The following is a 23,675-nucleotide window of genomic DNA, read 5'->3' as shown; positions in this document are numbered from 1 at the left end:
CAAGATCTTCCATCTTCCAACACTGAGCATTGTCACTGTTTTTCATGCCGGTTATGCTCCCCCTTCTCATCTCTGCCCCCTCCCTTCCCTGGATTCCTTCAGGTTCCAGCTAAAATCCCACCTTCTACAAGAAACCTTTCCCAATCCCTCTTCATTCTAGTGCCTTCTCTCTGCTGATGATTTTCAATTTATTCTATATATAATTTGTACGTAATTGCATGCTATCTCCCTTATTAGATTGTGAGCTCCTCAAAAAAAAAAGTGTCTTTTACCTTTTTTCATAGACAGGGTCTAGCACATAGACACTTAATAAATGTTAACTGATTGTACTATACGTACAAAAATGTGGACCCTGGATTTACCAACCTGAAGTAAAGATGGATCTCATAAAGCAAAAATTTGACACATTAGAAGAATATTTGACCATAGAAGGAAAACGGAAGATGAGAGGCCAGAGATCAGAAGAATGAGAAGACCTTAAGAGAGAAATAGACCAGAGAAGAATCAGAGATAAGAGCAAATGCTTCATGCTGAGTCAACTGAGAGAACCAACTGTAAGGCCAGCAGGCTTCGCAGCTGCTGAAAACCCACAAGAAACAACGCTTTGAAGAGCTGGCTGAGCTTGCTGCTCTTTAGCCCCACCTAGAGCTCAAGAGTTTATTCATGGCAGAAAAGCCCAGAGCTGACTGGTGGGAAACAAAATCCTTCCCTCATGAGAAGAGCTGGCTGGGCTAATTGCCCTCTATTGCCATCTTCAGGCTTAGGAGAGGAAACCTCTGAGGGACAGATTCTTCAAAGTCCCAGAGTATGGCTGAGGAATTTTGCAGTTCTCTGCCTTAAAGGAGCTGCTAATCCCTGAAATAGATTCAGCACCCAGCCAGGAAAGAAGACCAGAACACCATAAGTATTGGCCCTAGAACTACCATTTCATTGAAAGAGTGTAATCACGCTACATTTACTAATAGAGCTTATAACACTGCTTTGGTGGCCAAGAGAAGAGGCTTTGTCTATCAGAAAATTTGTGAGGAAGGCTAAGAAAAGGAGCAGGAGATACATGGTACAGAATGGCGTTCAGTTCTGTGGTCCACAGTCGTGAGTTACTCTAAGAATGTGCCTCTTAACTAGATTTCTGTAAGAGTTTTTCCATTCTTTCCTATGGACACTGTGCCCATTAGTGAGCAGTGTATACCTTTTATAATCCATTCTTTTTCGAACCACTCCTCAAAAAAAGTGTCAAATTTGAATTTTAGAAGAAATTAGTTTGAATTCAACTTTGGATAATTACCAGCTATGTGATCCTGTGAAAAGTCACTTATTATCTGTTCCCCCTCAGTTTCCAAATTTGTAAAATTGGAGTGATGATAGTATCTTCATCTCAGGGTTCTTATGAGGATCAGATGAAATAATGTTATGGGAAAGTGCCTCACAAATTTTAAAGTGCTATTTAAGTTCATTATTATTCATATTACAATTTATTGAATGCTAAACTGAGATTATACTTTAGCAGGCAAACTCCTTAGCCTAAGGCAAACTCTTTCACAATAGTGTCTGTCAAATGGTCTTTTTCAATCAAATCAGAGTTTTGTCTTCTTCCCTACGGAGCCTTCTAATTCTGCCTTTTGGCAAGACTTCCACAGTACTTGGACTGAATTTCCCCAACTCATACATCTTCTCTACTCTGAATTCTTCCCAGAAACTCCCCACTACCGGCCCATTTATAAATCATTTCTCTCTTCTCAGATTCCTCAAAGCCCCTTCACCAGGGCCTTTCTTATCACATCCTTCTTTGTAACAGTTACCTCCGTCGTGTATCTTTCCTTGAATTCCATTCATTGCTCATTGCGAGCAGTTTTGTATCTTTGTATCCTTGCAAACAGTAAGTCTCTTAATTTGGGAGGTAGAGGACCTACATTCAAATCCTATTCTGTTACTTACATCCTTCTTGGTCTTAGATAAGTCATTTCACGTCTAAGAATTTCAATTTCCTCATCTATAAAATAAGGGGGCGGGGCTGAATGACGTCTCCAGTCCCTTCCTATTCCAACAATCCACAACCTCCATGTTGTTGGATGGATGAATGAATGAATGACTGAATGGGATGGGAATAAATGAACATACAAATAAATCAATGAAAGGATAAAAGGCCACATAGAGGCTCAGCGTGTGCACAGAAAAAAAGGTTAGGACGGTCCCTGCAAGGTCTAGGTGAGGGGAATACTGGCCACGCGAGACCAATAAAGCAGTGAACGCCAGACCGCCGGACGCCGGACGTCGCGCGTTTTCTCTTCCGGCGCGGGGAGATGACGTAGAGGAGCCGGCACTTCCTTATTGAGCAGTTCTTGGCTGATCCCCTCAACTGGAACGGCCGAAAGGCCGGCGTGTGGGCAGGGATGCACCGCCGCGGGGTGGGCGCCGGCGCCATTGCCAAGAAGAAGCTGGCCGAGGTGACGCCCCCGGGCCTCCCGAGAACCGAGCTCCCCTTTCGTGCTCTGTCCCCGAAGCTGGTTATCCCCACCCTACCCCACTTCCCCAGGCCAGACCTCTCTTCCTCGGTCTCGGCAATCCCTAAATCAGGCCCCTGCCCTCTCAAATTCTGCTCTCCGGCCCCAGCGGTGCCGGTTATCCCAGGCCGGGAGGGGACCCCGAACCGCTCCACTCGCAGGCTCATCCTAATGTTATTCTCCCACAGGCCAAATATAAGGAACGGGGCACTGTTCTGGCCGAGGACCAGCTGGCCCAGGTGAGCTGGTTGGGATCATGAAATCACAGAATTTGGAGCTGGAAGGGACCTTGAAGATCATCTAGGCCAATCCCTTCCTTTTGCAGATGAGAAAACTGACGATTATGGAAAATAACCACGTTATCAGGACCAGGCCCTTTAATCCTAGATCTCTGACTTTGAACCCACAGCAGGGTTCAGGGGAGCAGGCTGTTTTAGTTTGCCGTAGTTGGAGAGCTCCAGGGCCTAAGCTTTTGCTTTCATTTAACTGACTTTCTAAAAAGGAAGTCTCTTTGTTCTGGAGCTCAACCTTTAAGCTTACTGGAAAGGTGCTGACAGAATAACCGTGTTCAAAAAGACTGTCATTCATTTAATCAGTGACCCTGGGAAAGTCATAAATTCAGACTGGATATACCTCAATTTTCACTCTCAGTTAAATGAGATTTTTATGTATTGTGGGGAGGGAGGAAGATAGCATGGAAGGGGAAATTTGCAAATAAAGTCTAACATGATGAAAAGCATTATTAAAATGGTAGACACCCATTACACACATCTACAACCCAGAGGTACTCACAAAAGTATCATGAACCTTGCAGACCAAAAATACTGTAACAGGTATATGAAATGTATATGTATATGAAATGAAAATAATTTCTTATTATCTTCAAAAACTAGCCTATCCTTCATATAGGCTAGTTTTGGGTAGTTCAGTGGATTGAGAGTCAGACCTAGAGATGGGAGGTCCTAAATTCAAATCTGGCCTCAGACACTTCCCAGCTGTGTGACCCTGGGCAAGTCACTTGACCCCCATTGCCTAGCCCTTACCACTCTTCTGCCTTGGAGCCAATACACAGTATTGACTCCAAGACTGAAGGTAAAGGTTTAAAAAAAAAAAGACTAGTCTATATGAATTTAAGTTTTATAAAGCATGTACATATATAAACGTGTTCTGATTTACCCCCTATAAATGTATAACCTACTTCTATAAATGCCCTTATAATCAGCTCATGCCAATATTTTAGTTGAACGGTCAGAAAAACTACTCTTTGCCTCTGTGAAATTCTGATTCTTTTAAAGATGACAGATGTAAATCAATTAAAATTTCTAAACATCTTGCTTAAGAAAGGCTTATATTAATTTATGTTGGGGGAAGGTCAGCTGGGGAAATAAACCAGGCATTTCTACTGGGAGTGTGAAAGATACAGGAAAAGAAGTATATATATAATTTTTAAAAACAGCATAATTCCCAAATTGCTTTTATGTGGCCTTGGAAAGCAATCAAAAATACCTTTAACTCATGACTAAGTTTAGTGCTTCCCTGACTTATTAATAGTGGAAGCTCCATGTGTCCAAAATATTTTTTACCAATTGAATCTCATATAACAACCACAGATTCATTTCTTCCTGTGGAAGAGTGGAAGAGTGGAGAAAAGGGGGTAGCAGAGGAGAGAGAGGTAAGAACAGAAAACAGGGTTTTAGACCTAAATGGGACTCTTCTAAGTACTTTCAGCCTTCCCTCTGCCTCTAGGCCAAGAATCCAATGCTGACACTTGCCTGTTGCCTAACTGGGTTGCCCTTCACATTCTATCATAGATGTCAAAGCAGCTGGACATGTTCAAGACCAACTTGGAAGAATTTGCCAGCAAACACAAGCAAGAAATCCGGAAGAATCCTCAGTTCCGATTGCAGTTCCAGGACATGTGTGCCACCATTGGGGTTGATCCTTTGGCCTGTAAGACATTTCATCTAGGGCAGGGGTCAGCAACCTTTTTGGCTGTGAGAGCTGTACAGTACTCACAGTGCGCGCTCCTGTAACAGCACCTGAAAAAAAAAATTGACTTTATGGCTCCTGCAGAAAGAGCCATGCATTGCTGACCCCTGCTCTAGTGAATCCCATTACACCTCAGAATTCCAGGATGGAAGGGTATTATCAATTGAGTAACACCTATGGGGAGAACTACAGGGTCTTATTACCCTTAAAGAGCTCTTCAACAGATAGGGAAGAGATAGCCCCTGGCCTGAAGGAACTGTTAATTTAGAAGGGGGGAAAATAGAATACTGTATAAACTAGGTGGGTTGTTTGCCAAAACTATTTTGTATTATCAGATTTTTTAAAAAATATTCTTTCAATACTCTGTTCCTCAGCTTTTTCCAGGTTATCTCTTCTATCAGTCAGTCAGTATTTTTATGTTTACAGAAACTCATTTTCACCTATATCTGAGCCATATTGATTTAGGAAGAGTCATCTGCTGTGTTCCTGCAGTACATTCTAAAATCTAAATCAAGTAGAAATGTTTTTTTAATTATACCATTTTGTTTATCTAATAATGGGGACCACCAAATAAGTGTTAAAGGGTTTTTGGGGAAAAGAGTGAGCAAAGTTATTGAAGGGCTTCTTGTAGGAAGGGAAATTTGAAGGTCATAGAGTGATAGAATAACCTTGGCTTTTCTGCTTCTTTCCCTTAGCTGGAAAAGGATTTTGGTCTGAAATGTTGGGTGTTGGAGACTTTTATTATGAGCTGGGTGTTCAGATTATTGAAGTGTGTTTGGCACTAAAGCATCGGAATGGAGGTGAGGAAAAGGTGGTTGAATGATGAGTGTTATAGGATACTTTGCCTCTCAGATTCATCTTATTCCTGTCCCTGATTAGATCTTTTTTTTTTTTTTAACCCTTACCTTCTGTCTTAGCATCAGTTCTAAGATAGAAGAGTGGCAAGGACTAGACAATTGGGGTTAATTTGTCCAGGGTCACACAACTAAGAAATGTCTGAGGTCAGATTTGAACCCAGGTCTGGTGCTCTATCTACTATACTACCTAACTGCTCCCTGTTTTTTATATCTTAAAAAACTTTTCTGAAGGCATTGTCACTCCATTTTAAGTCTCCACATCCAAGGACAGGAGATTATCTTTTGCTCTTCATAGCATTTTGACAGTTCAATCTCTAATTGTTGCAGGGAAGAGGCCTCTGATATAGGTCAGATTTAATTCATGACATGATGACCTGGAAAAAGTCATGTAATCTTTCTGGGCAAACTTCCCAATTGATAGTAAAAGGATGGCCAATCCAGCCTTGCTTCTCCTTGCCATGCTGGGTTAGCTGTCAGGCTGTTGGACATGTGACAAGTCAGTTCCAAAACTGCTAACAGGACAGGGGTTTCCAGAAAGTCTTCAGGGGGTTACCATGTTACTGACCACATTGGATTAATTGTGCATAAATTGGTTAAGGCAGGAGGTTGAACATGGACCTGGGATTTTATTGGTATTGGAAACTCCTGGGTGAGGCAATACTTCCAACAAGACAGATCTGTGCCTTCTCTGTCACTTGCAATCCTGGGGTACTGTGCAAAGCATTGAAAGGGTTAGTTACTTAAACAGGATCACACAGCTAACATGTAGAGTCAGAACTTGAAACCAGTTCCTCCTGACTTGAAGGCTGGCTCTTGATCCTTAGTTAAGAGAGCCAAGATACCTGTGTGTCCATTGGCTGGGAATGGCTATGGCCTTAGTGTTAGTAAAATATTTTTAACTTTTTAGAGGCAATGCTGTCTTTAATTTTCTATTATCTGGTCTTATGTATGATCCTTAAGAAATGCCTCAGTTCTGTTGGCTCTAATAGTTCCTATTACCTACCAATGGTTGGTTATTTTCATGGGAGAAGGGCCAAAAGAGCTCAGTAACTAAGAAGGAGGATACTGTCAGGTTCAAGTTTAGTAATTAAGGTGAACCCTGTGAATGGCTGCTGCTTATACAGGGATTCTTTCCACCTGATTTGTACTGTCCCACCCCCTTAGGTCTGATCACTTTGGAGGAGCTACACCAGCAGGTGTTGAAGGGAAGGGGCAAGTTTGCTCAGGATGTCAGCCAGTAGGTATTTCCTTCATTTCCTTTGGGGATGAGGTTACAGATCTTTAAAGATCAGATGCAATCACCTTGGGTTTAGGTAGTCTTGCTTAGAAGTTGAAGAACTGTTTTAACTATTAGGTAATTTCATCTCTTCTTGTCCATATACTTTCTGGCAAAGGAGACCAGGGTAGATATAAAGGAAGAGAGATAAATGAGTATATCATGGGATGTAAATTGACTTAGTTGACCCAAGACAAGGGTTTCTAACCTTTTTTGTTTTGTATGTTGGGCATTCTGATGAAGCCTATGGACTCCTCCTTAAAATAATGTTTTTAATTTAAAAAAACAAAATACTTATAGGATTAAATGGGAGACCAATTATATTGAAATGCAGTTAACAACATATTTTTAAAAAATACCAGTTTATGATTCCCAGTTCAACCTCAGGCATTCCTAACCTTAATTTGGGAGAGGATAAGAGGTTGATTTTATATTATACATAGTGATTGATATATGGCAGGTTCCCAAGGAGCTCCTAAGTATGAGATCATGGAACAGTAGATCTTCAGAAAAGGGTACAATAAAGGATTGCTAGCCATCCATATTGCTCAGACCTACTGTTCATCACATATGAATGAATGAAAGTGTGAATGGATGAGGCTCAAGCAGCTCTTAAAACAGCAATCCTTAAGACATTAGATAGAGTAAGCACACCAGCAAACCCGGACTTCCCTTCTCTATGACTGGCCAAAGATGTCTTCTTCATAGGCTGGGGAAAGGAGTGGAGATAGAAGTTTGGATCCTCTGCTGAGTGGGATTATATATGATCAACTCTTCTAGCCCTGGAGTATTTTAAGCCATTTGGGATTCCTTCATGCTTTCACACTAGCAAACTAGAGACAGGACTATAGGGTAGGAGTGGCTGGTTTTGCCAGGCAGGTACCTTTGGATCACTTCTCTCCCTTCTCAGAGATGACCTTATCCGAGCCATCAAGAAACTGAAAGCTCTGGGCACTGGCTTCAGCATCATTCCTGTGGGAGGCACTTACCTGGTCCAGTCAGTCCCTGCTGAACTCAACATGGATCATACTGTGGTACTGCAGCTGGCAGAGGTATCCCCCAGCTCCTTAATTCCTTCCTTTCCTCACTTACTAGATTTGCTAATCAAGAGTAGATTACTTAGCTAACAGGTACATAAAGAATGGGGGCCTGGAACTTCACTGGTATAAAGAACTCTTCCTTCCGTGAGACTTCCTCCACTGCTCTCTACAACTTCTAGACTTAGGGAAGCCACAGAGCATTTGAGAAGTTCTCATGTGCCTGATATCATACAGTCTGTAGTATCAGAGGCAGGGATCCAATCTGGGGCTTGCTTCAAGAAGCAAGTCCACTAAACCACTGCTCCCAGGGACAGTGTAAAGAGCAATGTTTCTATAGTCAGAACCTGATGCTTGTTATTATGTGACTCTAGGCTTCAGTGTCTTTATCGGTAAAAAGAAGGAATTGGACTTAGCCTCTCAGTTCTATTTCAGTTCTAAATACATGTTTTTAAATGATAAATTATTTGTAAATACTCATGAAGAGGCAGATTTTTTTTTTGTGGGTGGAAAATAACAAATGAGATCATAGACAGCCATCCCAACAGTCCCTTCCCCAATTTTCCCCTAAAGTAAATTGATGAAGTAGAAGTATAATTGGCCATTCTACCTCCCAGAACAAAATTAGCCAACATTTTGCCAACCATCCTATTGTTCTTGGGGTTTGATCTTTCTAACTCAAGAATGACTGTGCCCCTTCTGGACTATGCCCAGTTATTTTCTCTACCTGCAGTCTAACTCCAGGGCCTTGTTCCTAGAATAGAGAAAACACTGCCAGTTAGGAAGGTCAGGAGGAGGCAATATGCCAGGAAGCATACAGTCCCTTCTGATTAGAGCCTTATTTTTCCTCCTTCCAGAAAAATGGTTACGTGACAGTCAGTGAAATCAAAGCAAGTCTCAAATGGGAGACTGAGAGAGCTCGGCAAGTGCTGGTAAGTATGCTTAGAAAGGTTAGGAGACATGGGGCCCTAAAGTACCTGTTCTAGGTTGGGAAATTCATCCTTTTAGTTCATTTTGAGGAGTGGTAGCAGCAGGGTCCTGGGCTTTGTGTATTGTTGTCCATTGGCTCCCTTTCTTGTACAATTCCTTTTGTTTTCTTTAGTGGTGACTGAACCCTAAGATTCTCTAAAGCAGTTTCTTAACTTGCTGCCTAGGAATGTTTTCAAAAATATTTTGATAACTTTCAATATAGCTATTTTCTTTTGCGGCCTTATGTTTTTTATACATTTAAAAATATTCTAAGAAGGAATTGGTAGTCTTCATCAGACTGCCAAAGTGGGCCATGACACACAAAAAAATTAAGGACTCTAGCTCCAAGGAAATAAATGGGGACTAACCCCAAGTTATATAACCTACAATGTCTACAGGAAGGTAGGTTGCCATTGGGAACCTCTCTTAATCTTAAGGAAGCCTGACCCTAGGATAAGCATCAGAGTACCTAAATGTGTGGGTGTGTCTGTCAGAACTAACACTGTCTTAAGAATGAAGGGAATTAAGAAGACATATTATTACACAGAAGTGTTAAGTTTATATGTGTAATAAAATTTTATACCAATGTCCCAGGGTTTTAGTCTCTACCACTAATTAGCTGGGTGATTTTTGATTAGCCAATTAACTAACATCCATGGGCTCCAAAGAGATCACCTATAAAATAAGAACATTAATAGGAAGGCAGGAGACTAGATTGACTGATTTCCAAGATCCACTTCTAGGATTGATGGTCCTAGATTCTTCCCTTCATATACATTTATCACTTTTTAACTTTTCGGAGCACCTTCTACACATCTTTTGGTGTAGTAGGAAGAGCACTGGGTTTAAAAATCAGGGCCCAAGTTTGAATTTTGATTCTTCCACTTCTTATGCTGCTGGGCAAATCATTTCACCTCCATAGGTTTTAGTTTCCTTATCTGTAACCTAAGGTTAATAATACTATCTACCTTACAAGGCTGTGGTTCCTCCCTGCACTGCCTCTGGAGACTCTGCTCCTGGTCACCCTTGTTAGCATCTAACTTTCCTCCATGTCTGCATGCCAAATTCTTGAAGATTAACGATTTTGGCCATCTCCCCTCCCTCTGTTCTCCAGGTTAATACCTACTTCTAGGTTCAAGTGATTCTTGGTTGGCATAATCTAATCTTCTTCACCATCCTGATTGTCCTATCCTAGAGAAGGACCAGTTGTTCAATGTCCTTTGCAAAATCTGGTACCCAGAATGTAACACTATTTTATGTTCTTACCAAGGCATGCCTTTCCTCCTCTCCTTTTTTGTTTCTTATAAGGCATGTCCTAAAGCCTTGTGGTCCACTAAAACCTACTATCTTTTTCTTAAAATTCTTGCCTGTTCTATCCCCAGGAGCACCTACTGAAAGAAGGATTGGCTTGGCTGGACCTGCAGGCTCCAGGGGAGGCACACTACTGGCTGCCAGCTCTCTTCACAGACCTATACTCCCAGGAGATCACAGCTGAGGAAGCCAGGGAGGCCCTCCCCTGACTCTTGGGGGAACAAAACAGTGGGGAGAATGGAAAGAGGGCAAGAATCTACCAAGAGAGCCTGAACAATAAACATTTTTATAAGGAAAAGGATCCAAGGTTGCCTCTCTTCCTCAAGGATTTTTTGATAGCTAAGGTTTTCCTTTAATGGAGGGACATTATTGATATCACTATCATCTCTAGTATTTTTATATGTATTTTCCAAAAACACTGTTATAACAGTAACTGTGAAAGAGGTAGGGCAGAAATGGAAACTGAGTCACAGAAGCGTAGGTACAGGATCTAAATGAGTTAAGCCAGGAATCTAGATTCTGTCTCCCAGGATGTTCGTTCAAGTACTTTGTAAACATCTATAAGGAAGCAAGCTACTTTATACTAGCTAAATGAATGTCATTTACAAATTTGCCAAATCAAACTCCTTCCTATCCCGTTTAGTTATACTTTGAATGAGCAATCTGACTCGTTAGGAAAGGCCTGAGAAGCCCAAATGCTTTATTCCTTCTGTTACTTTGAAGGAAGATGAGCATTTTGCCTGGGATGCAGCAGGGCTGAAAATTAGCTGGATGACTCTGCTCCTCTGGAGTCATCAGAACTATCTTCATTCACCACATTAGGAGTTATTATGCCAAAATATTAGCCCAGAGCAGTTGTGGATTATCTACAAAGGGGTTCCTCTCTTACTTGGAGCAGCAGCTGAGGGACAGAAATGTCCTTTAGGCAGACAACCATTTTCTTTTACTACCCTCCCAGCTTCTCCATGTAAGACTTGGGTTAGGGTTTCCACAGGCCTGACTAAATCGGAGATAGCCTTTATCCCACTGAACCACTACCATGCCCCTAGTGGAGCACAACCAGCAGACTCAGGCGAAGGTTCTAACAGCTGCTAATTAAAACCCGTTGAGGCACTCCCCCTTCTTCCATCTTTCCTCCAGGAAGAGCTCCCTGCCAATTTCATGGATTTCTGCATCATCTTCAGATAAGGTAACTTGTCTGGCAACAAGTCGTACCCAGGACTAAGTATCCTGCCTATATGAGATGGTCCTAATGGCCCCTTCCACACCCACAGCAACCTCCTTCTGCCAAAACAAACTTTATTGCACAAAAAATCATTTATGTACAGTCAGATATAAAGATGTCTCTTTGAGTGACTTCTGTGCATATATTTTCTCAACTCAAGATTAGAGCATAAAAGTTGGGCCACAATGCCAGAGGTGCTCTGCCTATGGCAGGATCAGGGAGAGGATTGTCGTTTGGAAGTAGAAACACTTAAATGGCAGAAGGACAACACTGCATCTATAGACCAAGAGCACTCATCCACAACCCTACATCTGCTCTAATTGAGGGAATTTGGGGGCCTGAGTCTAGTGCTCATCCCAGACCTACACATCTGGGCAGACTAGCAGCCTTGACACTTGTTTTGAGTGGAATAACAACCAGCCTTGACTAATGGTTGCCTATGGTTTTCTTCCTACTCCCCAAGCCCATTTTACCCTGTTTTGTTTCCTGTTCTGTATCTCTTCCAAAGAATTCTCCCCCTGTTGCCCAATAAGCTCCATCCCCACAATGCTAAGTGTTTAGGTTAAATATAGTTCTAGATTATTCTAGAACCCCAGAACTAAAGTATATATTATCTGACTCATGAGGCAGAGGCCCTCTAAACTCTGACCTTTGTTTTCCACAGAATCCAGTCATTCTCCCTCACAGGTAGTTAAGATGCTGACCAAAGCCTTTAGGGTTAGCTGGACAGCTTCGTGGATGATGCCCCTAGGGGGAAACATAATACAGTAGGAAGCATGGGGTAGAGCCAAAAGAGGAAGGGGAGATGCCTGGCACTACAGTGCCCATGGCATACTTTTCTGTGTTAACCAGCCAGAAGGATCCTTGCAGCTAAATAAAGCTGGAGAGAATGAGAACTAGCCCTGCAAATATCCAACTGAGCCAGATGAGTTCCCCTCTGATGGTTCTCCTGCCAAGAGTCAAAATTTGGCAGAGTGCACGGCCCAGAACAGAGCCCTCCAGTCTTAGAACTGTTTCCCCTCTGCTACTGGCCATCACTGCTTCCCCCAGATCCCAAAGTACTGTAAAGTTGTGAGGGAACCATAGACTGGAGTGCAAACACCAAGGGGAGTAGATGGACAATCCACTCCTTAAAGAACATCAATCCCCTTGGGAAAATATTGTTGTTTGGGTAAGAATTCAGAAGAAACCGTTCCCGTGAAACGGTTCTAACCCCAAATGGACAGCAGCTGCCAGCGTTGGGGACTTTTCCATGAGAATCAGTGATTGTGGGAACAAACAGTATTTTCAGTTTCCATGGCGCCTGCGCTGGATTTGCAAAGACCTTTTGTTGGTCTCAATCAAATCTCCATCTAATGGCAGCAGAGGGGAGTGGGGAAGAGGCAGGAGGGAAAGGTGCTTGGGTGCTAGGTAAAGCTTTCTGACCAGTAGCCCAGACTCCACCACTGTTCTTTCTCTTTGGTCTGTCTAGAACAGTGACTATAAATTAGGGAAAACAAAATTATGGTGGCAGACAGGAAATGAGGTCCAGGAGGTTACACTAGGCTGGGCTGGGCTAAGCAGGGGAAAGGCCCAGCTTCAAGACTGAAAGACAGACACCCAGACAACCAACTGGATAGGTCATGTGACACCCTCCCCTCTTCCCCACCCCCCCACTCCCTTTGACCCTGCCCTCCCTCCTGGTATCCCCATTGATTCTTCAGGGCAACCCCCTCTGGGAGTTGTAGTCTTTGCCTTCTATCCCCAACAAACTGCCCCAGTGGAAATGTCCGTCAGTTTTTGCCAGAGAACCATGCTCCAGGCTCTCCTGTATCAGTACCTTGGGATTGGCCCTAGGCATGGGATGAAAATGGTCCTTGGTACCAGGATGCCAAGAAAGTTGCAAACAGCCCACTCCCACCCTGGGGTCTGAGTGTCCTTGGTTCTTGCCTCAGGCAGGATGCTGTTGGGGCTGGAGGGAGATGTGGTGCCGCTCCATCCCAGGGATAGGGTTGGGGAGGTCTAGGCCCTTGAGCTCCCCTGTGTGTCTGTCTCTGTTTCAGATGAACTGCTGTCAGAGTCTATTTCAGCACTGTCCTGCTGGTGTTTCTCCTGTACCTTCAGGCGAATTGCCCCGAGGCGAGTCAAGAGAGATTGGTAGTCAAAGTGGCCCCGCTTCTCCCCAAAAGGGTCCTGAGGGAAGACAGAAAGGGCAAAAGTCAGATTTAAACTGTTCATCTCAGAGACAATAGTGAGGACCCATAGAAGTTGGGGTAGCTCCTCAGCAGCTTTTCTCTTTTGAGGAGGGCCACAGGTAGCAAAAAACGTTTCCCATTTGGGTTTAAGGAAAGTTTTCTCAAAGTTTTGCCCCTTCTCCCCCTTACCTTCCCACAGATATTTTTTTTCCTTCTTTTTGCCAATTACATGTAATAACAAATTTCTACATGAGTTTTCCTAAATTACATGATCCAACTTATCTCCCTCCCTCCTCTCTTTCCCTTCCCCATGCTGGCAGGCGATATTTTCAAGACAAATACATTAAAATGAGCTTAAATTCCCAAATGCATACCTGTAAACAACAGGTGAAGAGGACTGAAAGAATGTTAGTCTGGAGTTGCATAATCCTTGGATAGTTCACATCAATGTTGACTTAAAAAAAAAAAAGTCCTAAGCTTCTGTCTTAGAATCAAAACCAAATATCAGTTCTGAGGCAGAACAGCCCTAAGGGCTATGAAATTGGGGTTAAGTGACTAGCTCAGAGTCACACAACTAGGAAATATCTGAGACTAGATTTGAACCCAGGACCTCCTATCTCCAGGCCTGGCTCTCTGTCCATTGAACCACCTAACTACCCCCAAAAGTGTTGACTTTTTCAAATATATATCCCCAGGAAAGGATGAAGATTATCTCTCATTCCTGAAGTCAAGAGAGTCAGAATGAATAACACCTTTTCAAGTTCACCTAGTTATTAAAATGCTTAAAGTTTATGACCCTAGTCACTAGAAAAAATAGAGCCTATCTCTATATTTGCAGACCCTCCAACTCCGTCCTATGAAGATTCCTCCTCTTCTCTATAGAGGTTCCTTCTATCCTTGATTGTGCCTTTATTATGCTGGGTCAGGAATCACAAACCATTTTATAGAAACAGAGTAGCTCTTTACATTGAAGTTTCAAAACCTACTTCAGAGGATGAGAGAGGGTGGAAACAGGAAAGAAACTGACCAGCCATAAAGAGAAAAAATTGGAAATGCTAAAGAGATAGGATATCTCACAAAGAACAGTCAAGAACTGATAGGTTCCATAACTGACCAATTAGGGACCTCCTGCTAATGTCATAACAAGAGCTAGCCAAATACTTCTGTCTGTTCCTCTCAAAACATCAACATCTATCTCTATTATGGCTTTCTACAGTAATAAGAAACTTTTTTTTTCACTTCCCAGAGCTACATCCCTAATGCCCCTGTTCCATTCTTGCACTGAAATATTCAAATATTCCAAACTTTCCCTCCTTCAGACTTCAGCTTCATTCCTACCCACTCACCTCTTCTCCAGGTGCTAACTTTATAATTTTCTCAGTGCTCTAAGCCTCTAAAGTTGCAGAAGAGGTGCTTATCTTCAATAAAAAAAATTAAATCAAGGTAAGGTCAAAAAATTATTTTCCTTCACATTGAAGACCTTCTTCCCCATCTAAGAGCCAACAATTGACTATCACTCCTTCAAAGGCATGAACTGAATTATATATAGTCTCTCCCTTCAGGCCTTCTTTGGTAGGTCCTTTTATTTCTCTCTCCTTTTCAGTTATTGGAGGTTGATGCCATCTCTGGTTTGGTCAGCTTCCTTCCTCCCTCCTTTTTTCCCTTCCTGCCTTCCTCCTGTTCAAGCATGTCCCAACCAAGCCTGCTATACCTGCATTGTCTGGCCCTGGAGGTGTAGTCGGTCTTTGCACACCACCTCATAGAAGTCATAATACTCCATAAAGGACTTCTCCATTACACCCCTGGAAGACAAAGATAAACACAGCGTCATGGGCTTGAAGAATTTTCTTCCCTTATAGTTAGATTAGACACTTACCCCAACTTCCCACCTCAGCCCTTGGCAAAAAGGTCATTGAAGGAAGATGCCAAATTTAGTAAGTGCCCTGTCAACACTTAATTTCCCATGTAGTGTAGTCACTGGAATGACTGTAACTCTGAACAGCATGGAGACTTAACTCAATCTGTTTCCCATTGCCCACCCCAAGCTTATTCACTACCACCTCTGCTTTTAAAAATGAAATTGTATTGTTCTTTGTACTTTGATCACCATTTCTGGGTATATCTCTTTCCTCACAGGCCTACAGACTATTCCTTATAACAAGGAGTAAAAAAGAAAAAAAGTCACTCAGAAAAACCATTAATGCTTCAACCAAAATCTGATAGTATATCCAATGCTCCATATTAATCATTTCCCCATTTCTACAGAAACCTCTTTTACAAAGTTCACCTATCCCCATGTTGGCAAACCTATGACACATGTGCCAGAGGGAGCTGCTCCCTTCCCCCTCTCCACGGGCACCTGTGGACATTTCTCACATAACCTGTCCCTTTGCCCAGCAGGTGCTTCCTGTGTGAGCTGTCACCTTACCCCAGACAGGGGAATGCCTGGGGTAAGGGTTGCAGTTTGGGCACTCAGTTTCTAAAAGGTTTGCCATCACTATCCCATCCCTACCTTTTCCTGGAAGTTTTCCTTGATTGAGTCCTTCGTCTCAGATCACACTGTTTTCCATACATTCCAACATTCACAAAAAGCCTACATGTCATTCACCTGCTTTTAAATTTTTTTTAACTGTTCAAGAACAAATATATTCACAAATATTAAGTTCTCTTACCATTCAAATTCAAAAAGCATTTTTAAAAAACTCTTGTCTTTTGTCTTGGTATTAGTTCTAAGAGAGAGTGGAGGATAAGTGACTTGCCTAGGGTCACATGGCTAGGAAGTGTCTGAGGCCATATTTGAACCCAGATCCTCCTAATTCCAGCTTGGTGCTCTACCCATTGTGCTACATAGCTGCTCCTCAATAAGCATTTATTAAGCACTTACTATAAACAAGGTATCAGAGGTACAAAAAAAAAAAAAAAAGGAATAATCCTTGCTCTCAAAGGGCTTCCTTTCTACTTGTTCACAAACAAGTGCATGTGATCATATGAGGAGGGACCAAGCACAAAAGGGATCAGGAATGGCTTCTCAGAAGAGTTGGCACATAAACTGAGTCTTGAAGGAAGTGAAAGATTCTAAGAGACAGGTAAGGATAGAGCCATTCTCAGCATGAGTCAGACATCCTGTTTAAGGCAGAGATGAAGTAAGATGATGTGCTAAACTGGGGAACGGCAAGTAGACCATCTCCTCTCAAAAATATGAACCTCATTTCTTTCTCTGATACATGGCTCTTTCTCTCCTTTGATACTACCACCACTCTGGTGCATGCCTTCATCATCTCAGAACTTGCAATAATCTACTAGTTAACTATCAAAGTGATCTTCCTAAAATGAAGGTTTGACCACATTATTCCCTTATTCAAGCCACTCCAGTGGCTTCTCTATTGTCTACAGAATCAAATATAAAATCTGCTGGCTTTTAAAGCCCTTTATAACTCAGCCCCCTTTTACCTGTCTAGTCCACTTATACCTTGCTTACTTTCCAATCCAATGATTTTGGCTTTCTTATTTGTTATTCCTTGTATGAGACACTCATCTCTGACTCCATGCATTTTAACTGGCTGTCTCCCATGTTTGAAATGTTCTCCCTCCTCATCTTCTCCCATTGGCTTTAAGTCCTAGGTAAAATCCCACCTTCTATAAGAGACCTTCTCAGTTTTCCTTAATGTTAATGCCTTCCCTCTGATATTGTTATTCAGTAGTTTTCAATCATGTCTGACTCTTCCTGACCCCATTTGAAGTTTTCTGGGCAAAGACTCATTTCCTTTTCTACCTTATTTGCCAGATAAGGAAACAGAGGGAAACAATGACTTTCTCAGGGTCACATAGCTAGAAGTATCTGAAGCCAGATTTGAACTCAAGAAGATGAGTCTTCCTGATTCCAGACCCAGTGCTCTATCCACCATGCCACCTAGCTGCTTTCTAAGATTATTTCCACTTAATCCTGTATATATCTTGTTTGTTTGCATATTATTTCCCCCATTAGACTGTGAACTCCTTAAGAACAGCTGCTGTTTTTTTGTCTTTTTAGGAGCAGGGGGCCATCCTCAGCACTTAGCACAGTGCCAGACACACAGTAGATACTTAACAAATGCTTTCTGATTTATGCAAGAAGGCACTGCATCCTGAGGGCCTGTGATTCTCATAATATCAATGAGTCCCCAAAAATGTAGCCACTCTGCTTGTCATATACCTTAGGGGCTCAGGGCAGGGACACTTCCCTTCCAACATGTCACAGACTGCCACTCTAATGGTTTCATGCCGGATGCACTCATTGTAGTTTTTGCTGTCTCCTGGGTGTCTCTCCTGTGGTAAAAGACAAATGGCATTAATAATCATTCAAGGTGCCCATATTAAACAAAAGAAGTTTTGGGGAGTGAGGTTGAAGAAGAAAGCACTGCATGTCAGGAGCAGGTGAAGATAAAAGATGCAAAGTAGGTGGCATTCTTAGCCCTATAAAAACTATTCTCTTCCCCTACTTTTTTTACTTCCACCTTTGATACCAAGCTCCCTAACAGAAAATATGCTACATGTTCACCTAACAAGGCTCCTTTGGCCATCTTGGGCTCCAGTCTCAAGAAAGAAGTCCAGCCAGATAAAGACTGGATAGGTATTAACCAGTGCAATTTGGCCCACTATATCAAGAAAGCAGGGCAACAAAACTGACCTCTCCCGGTAGTAGAGGTTACAATGGTAGGAAAGACAGGAAGCTTCTTGCTAACTCTCTGTCATATTTTCAAGCAAGTCTCTACTCCTATTAATTTTTTTTTAATTGAAGGGAAGACAATGGCAAAGCAAACCACAGATGACCCTACTGCAAATCCATCAAAAGGACCCCATCAGAAATATCTATCTGGAAGTCTGGGTAAATATGGGGGCCAATAGTGCTGCTGGGGGGCCAAGAATGAGGAAGACATTTTTCCCCATCACTCTTTTACCATTCAGGGGCCCCATTCTGACTAGCAAAGAAAAAAACAAAACAAAACATTGGGACAGTTCCAGTCTTAGCCAGAGAGATCTGGAGGTGTTATAAAAGTTACTGAACCTATAAGGCTATTCTTCTAAATTAGGAAAGACACCATTTCCAAACAGCTGCAACTAATACAAAGAGGTCCATCCTATAATTTTCTTCCTCTAAAATTAAGACACACTGGGATCATTTGGGGCAGGATGATGTTATCTAGAAAGATGTGGTGCCTCTCTGCTTTAGGGTAAGGAATGAATTTGTTTCATTCTTAAAATAGGCAACAGTCTAGGAATCCCCTGTAGTTTGGGTGATGCTAAATTCAAGACATTTGATATTGAATTAAACTCTAATTTAAACAACCTACTTTGGTTTGCCATCTTTTAGGTTTGTTGTTTGACCTTATTTTTGATGGCAATAAATAACACATTTCCACAAAAAAATCCCATTCTCACCCTTGTTCATGATCCTTTTGGCTCTGTGGAAAATAAATTAGGTGGCATCAAAAGTCCAAAATAGAGGAATGAACTCAGTATAAATTCTAGGAAGCACCTCAAGCTTTTGTCTGGAGTAGTGTAGACATGAATCTGGGCACAAATAAAAATCCCTCAAGAATTCTAAACTAATCTTCCAAATACCTTTACTAAATAAACTCTTAACTAGGTTAATATAAGTTAGCTGAAAAGCACACTACACAGATCTCATTACTGTCACACTTATTAATGAATATCTAAGTCTCTTCAATAAGAGATTTAAGGTGCCCAGAAGTGAAATGATTGCCAGCCCCAAATCTACTAACTTGTTTAACATGCAAACTACCTCCCTTTTCTACTATGGTTCCACATACTCTCCTAGGAGGCAACAAACAGAGCACTAGAAAAAGGAAAAAAAGACCCTCCCCTCTTAAGGTCTCAGATTCCATAAAACTCATTAAAAGTAATAAGTGTCTCCCACTTGGAAGGCCGGCTTACCTGCTCAAAGCCAGGCTCATTGTGGTAGGGGTTTTCAGTCATTAGTGACTGGATGGAGATAAGCACGGAGGAGATACTCTGGGCTGGGCTCCAGGCAGGGCCAGTCCAAGTACTGCAAAACACAGCAAAGGGGGAAGGGAAGAGGGTGAGGCTGGGGAAGTTGGGAATGGCTCCTTCAGGCCTGTACAAAAGTACTTGGGGGCCTGGCAACAAGACCATGTGTGACTCAACGTTTCTCTTTCACTATTAACACTGGAATCTCCCAGCCTCCATCTTACCCCATTGAAAAAGGAAGTCAGTCAATCTCAAAGCCAACAAGCAGATGAAAGGAAAAAAAAGTGGAGAAATTGGGCAGGATAACTCTAATGGGCTTTCACCTGATCAAGGGTTCTGATTTATAGGAGCCACAGAAGAAAAGACTAAGTTGAAAATATGGTCAATTAAAAAATGCCTCCACGGATAATCAATGTTAAAGTTAGCCGATACTACTCAGAATACTTGGGAAAAGAATTATGTATAAAGAGTGGATAATTTTCATTTGTTTTTTTTTGACAGGGTGTCAAGTCAAGAAGAGAGTAGCACACAGTCCTCCCTTTGCAGGGGTGAAGTTGATAAAGCCAAAAATAGGTACATCTGGGTTCCTGGTCCATACTTGGACACTAGGGAATAAAGGGTTCTCTGAGGTCTACAGAGTTATAGCAAGCAAAACTCAAAGAAAGTAATATTCAAGAAGAATTTTCCAATTGAAAAGGAAAAACAAGTAAAGACTTCCTTTCCTTCATAGGAGCCTGGGTTAGGCAACAGCTAAACCTGTGTGGACCACAATCCAGTCGGCAAAAATAAAGGCAGAAAACAAGAAGTGACATAAGACATATTTGTTTCAGCCTGAGAAGGCAAAGAAAGTGCTGAGGTTGGGGCATAAATGCAAGCATCACAGGAAAAATATAAGTGATTTTTCCCATTAGCCTTATCAAAATGGCTGATTTCAAAAGTCACCCCACCGCACCCTTCACCAGCACTGCTCTCATTTTTTTTTTTTCAACCCTTCTCTTCCCTCCTGTCTTAGAATCAGTATTGTTTCCAAGGCAGAAGAGTGGTAAGAGCTAGGCAATTGGGGTTTACTGACTTGCCCAGGTCACAAAGCTAGGGAGTATCTAAGGTCAAATCTGAACCCAGGACCAGGATCTCTAGGTCTGGCTCTCTATCTAGTGATCTACCTAGCTGTTCCTGCTCATTCTTGGCTTTCAATTTGGTGATCCCATTTCAAAACCCTTCTCATCTACCAAGAGATTTATGACCTTGGAACAAAATAGAGATTCTTCATATTTAAATGTCCCTGGTCAATAAATAACACTTTCTGTTAGAAAAAAAAGCCTGTTTTAATAATACAACTAACTCCAGAACCTAATTGGAATTTTCCATTTTGTGGATGCTCTTGAAATAATTTCAAGTCTCAGAGTGGTCCCTCCCCGGACCCAGCAATTTTTAGTCACTCTGTTCTCTACCATTTTCCTTCCCCAACTTTGCTGTCATTTGGTTGTCAGATCATGGAATCTTTGTATTGGCCTAAGTAAAACATACCTAGGACGTAATATCTATATTAAACTTCCAGGAAAGTGATTCTAAACAGAAACAATTTTTCGATTAATAACTATTATGGATTATCCTTTCCATTTGCACAAATAACAGAACACTTGATTGTTTTTACCCTGGGGTTTGGTTATCTTATAATAATAGGTCTCTTTAAATCCTCCCTCTTCTGTCTACTCTACTGCCATTACCCACTCTGAATCTCTGAAAGGTTTAAAAAAAAAAAAAATGGGTCTTGCCAATGGCCCAATACTCTGGCTCCCAGGATCAGCTGCCACACAAGCCTGGAAGTGGGTCTGGTTTCAAGTCACAGGAAGGGATGGAACAAAGCAATCTCAATTTTCCCGCTTTCCTGACTCCCCAAAGAAAAAGGAACCTTTCAAAGTCCTTTATATCTGCAACAAGGGAAAACTGCTACAGAATGGAAAGAACCTCAGATGACCTTTAGCCTAACAACTACATTTTACAGGCAAGGAAACTACAGCCCATGGAAATTAAGTGATCTGCCCAAGGACATACAAGTAGAAAGGATCAGAGGCAGGACTTGAACCTAGGTCCTCTGAATCCATGGTCAGTATTTTTTTTTTCCATATCATTGTTCTGAATTTCTAACCATCTCAAGGATTGGGACTCTGAGATTGGGATTGACAATATGCAAACAATATAAGTCTAGAATTTTTATGAGTCTAGTTGAGATCTGACATGGTTTCCAATATCGGAAGCAACTTTTTACCCAACTATAAAAAATATTATAGCTATTTATTGAGAGAGGCAGAATAGACATCCACAGCCTAAAATAGCTTGCAAGAGTCTCTGGCTCCCAGCTCAGCTAACTGGAAGTCTCCTCTTACCCCAGAATACTCAGGCAGACTTTCCCATTGCGGTAGAAGTTGGGGTTAAACCTCACTGTGTTATTGCCCGTTGTCATCAGTTTGACCCGTGGTGGGTGGATAGGATAATCTGGAGGACAGCGAAACACGAACAAGAAGAAACCCCCTTCATAAGGAGTGTCAAATGGGCCTGTGATCAATGCATGAATCTGTAAAACAAAAGCCCATCTTGCGCACCATCTCAAAACTGTGTGGTAGTGTCCCCCACCGCCAATCCTCCCATGCCCATACCCACATCACTGCACATGCCAGAAGACAAAGTCCCTTAAATCTGGTTAACCCCATCCTATGGAATAGATACCTTGTTCTTATTTATAAAGCTTTCCAGGAATATGGAAAGTTTCCATCTCAGACAAAAATTCTACCTAGAACTTTTAACAAAATTCTACTTCTTTTCTGTGACACTTAAGGGCATGGTAAACAGAAGACAAGGGTTGGATGCTTTAACAGGTCAGTTGGTGGTGAGATAGATGGTTAACTCATCATATTCCTCTCTTGTTGATCAAATTTAGATAGGGGTTTGGGGTGGGGAAAGGAAATGCAAAGAGGAAAACCATATAGCAGCATTATACAATTGTGCCTTCAAAGGACCAAGAAGTTAGCTTCAATCTCAGAAATGGGGATTTCTGTAATCTACAATCACAATTAATAACCAAATTCTCCTTCCCTAGATTTGGGAATCTGAAATTATTTCAGACTGACATACTATTAGCACATTCAGAAGTATCCATCTGTTGAGAATTTGGAAAATACCTTGTAGAGACTGAACCCACACACATTGCCCAGGTGATTTCTCCCCCAACTCCCCCCAAGACCATCTTAAATAGCAAATCCAACTGGCCTGAACAGGCACAAATTCTGGGGCCTGAAGGGCAATGTAATATCCCTGGCATTTTACTAGGGACAAAGTATGCCCATAAAAACATTTTCAACCACATTAAAGAAAAAAAAATCAATTTAAAAGCCAAGCTTATTCAAAGTAACTAAGACCAAACCAACAATTTACAGGCTACATTTTTGCTGCAGGCAATGGAAACCAGAGGTGTGCTCTTTAAGCAACTCATTTCTGCCTGACATAGGCTTAGGTGTGAATCTACTTCCACGGGTGGGGCTAGGGAAAGCAAAGAAGCCTAAGTGTCTACCAGCCTGAGGATTTTAGGCTTAGACTCACTGAAGTCTCATGGTGCTTTCTTCAGAACTGGGGTTGTTTTAACTTTTGTAGGGTCCCCCCCCCATACTTAATACATTCTGTGACATTCAGCATGGAACTTAAATGTTTACTGCTGCTAATGTTGCAAGAGATAGTATACCAAACTAATCAAGACCCTAAAGACAAATCAGGCAATGACTATCCTCCCTCGATTTGATAGACAAGTATATTTATATATGAAGGTCAAGGCAAAAGCATGTACTCATCCCCCCAGTGGAATCACCTACCTTAGTCATGTCAAGGGGATCAGGCACAACAAACATTCCAGGCGGAGGCTCCTTATAAATGGACATGATGTCTCTGTATAACAAAAAAGGGGAGGTAGGGGTAAAGGTGGGAAAGCCCTTGAGCAAGACAGTAGCTGAAATCAATGAGAAGAGGAGTGAAAACTGAGTGCATGATACAAGTTGTTTGCACTGGCTGAGAAGCCAGGGGCTCTCAGGTTGGTAGGGAAGCAGAAAACCAAGTGTTATCAAACAAGGCACTATTTCATCCGGGGGAGGTGGGAAAAAGAAAAATGGAAGATCACAAAGGCATCAGATTTCAGTGTGAAAAAATCTATTAACATGACAATTCAGTGGTTACTCCTAAATATTTCCAGATGCAAAAAATTTCAGAATAAATTTGTTTTCAATGAAAATGTTACCAACTAAAAAACAAACTTGAATGTAAAGAAACGAAACAAATTCCAAATGATACACAAGAAAATTAC

At 41.8% G+C, this 23,675-nt stretch overlaps 2 protein-coding genes across 3 annotated transcripts; one reads left to right on the top strand and one right to left on the bottom strand.

The window, feature by feature from the left end:
- The first annotated feature begins 2,341 nt into the window (after nucleotides 1–2,341).
- Nucleotides 2,342–10,238, top strand: SNF8 (SNF8 subunit of ESCRT-II). 2 transcript variants are annotated; one of them, XM_044671911.1, is made up of 8 exons: nucleotides 2,342–2,444; nucleotides 2,690–2,740; nucleotides 4,313–4,451; nucleotides 5,186–5,290; nucleotides 6,512–6,584; nucleotides 7,534–7,675; nucleotides 8,518–8,592; nucleotides 10,012–10,238. In XM_044671911.1, exons 1-8 carry the CDS (start codon nucleotides 2,391–2,393, stop codon nucleotides 10,147–10,149), a joined length of 777 nt encoding a protein of 258 aa, XP_044527846.1. In that variant the 5' UTR covers nucleotides 2,342–2,390; the 3' UTR covers nucleotides 10,150–10,238. The 2 variants fall into 2 exon arrangements, with proteins under 2 accessions (XP_044527846.1, XP_044527847.1); XM_044671912.1 differs by lacking the exon at nucleotides 2,690–2,740 and having other exon boundaries at nucleotides 2,343–2,444.
- Nucleotides 10,239–12,877: 2,639 nt separating this feature from the next.
- Nucleotides 12,878–23,470, bottom strand: UBE2Z (ubiquitin conjugating enzyme E2 Z). The gene is made up of 6 exons (XM_044672793.1): nucleotides 23,191–23,470; nucleotides 21,715–21,902; nucleotides 19,274–19,385; nucleotides 17,532–17,644; nucleotides 15,051–15,141; nucleotides 12,878–13,337 (listed from the first exon to the last, which is right to left on the bottom strand). The coding sequence occupies exons 1-6, from the start codon at nucleotides 23,254–23,256 to the stop codon at nucleotides 13,167–13,169; spliced, it is 741 nt and encodes a 246-aa protein (XP_044528728.1). The 5' UTR covers nucleotides 23,257–23,470; the 3' UTR covers nucleotides 12,878–13,166.
- Nucleotides 23,471–23,675: the final 205 nt, after the last annotated feature.

The sequence above is a fragment of the Gracilinanus agilis genome, chromosome 4, assembly GCF_016433145.1.
Source record: "Gracilinanus agilis isolate LMUSP501 chromosome 4, AgileGrace, whole genome shotgun sequence".
NCBI lineage: Eukaryota > Metazoa > Chordata > Mammalia > Didelphimorphia > Didelphidae > Gracilinanus > Gracilinanus agilis.
Note: the sequence above shows the minus strand (reverse complement) of the source record. Positions and strands in the feature narration are given on the sequence as shown.

Excerpts from the sequence above, each read along its gene's own strand:
- SNF8 (XM_044671911.1), top strand. The coding sequence starts at position 2,391 with ATGCACCGCCGCGGGGTGGGCGCCGGCGCCATTGCCAAGAAGAAGCTG. Across the intron at positions 2,741-4,312 it reads CCGAGGACCAGCTGGCCCAG|ATGTCAAAGCAGCTGGACAT; the intron begins GTGAGCTGGTTG and ends ATTCTATCATAG. Across the intron at positions 6,585-7,533 it reads TTTGCTCAGGATGTCAGCCA|AGATGACCTTATCCGAGCCA; the intron begins GTAGGTATTTCC and ends CTCCCTTCTCAG.
- UBE2Z (XM_044672793.1), bottom strand. The coding sequence starts at position 23,256 with ATGTCCATTTATAAGGAGCCTCCGCCTGGAATGTTTGTTGTGCCTGAT. Across the intron at positions 21,903-23,190 it reads ATCCCCTTGACATGACTAAG|ATTCATGCATTGATCACAGG; the intron begins GTAGGTGATTCC and ends TTTGTTTTACAG. Across the intron at positions 13,338-15,050 it reads TCCAGGGCCAGACAATGCAG|GACCCTTTTGGGGAGAAGCG; the intron begins GTATAGCAGGCT and ends GTCTTCCCTCAG.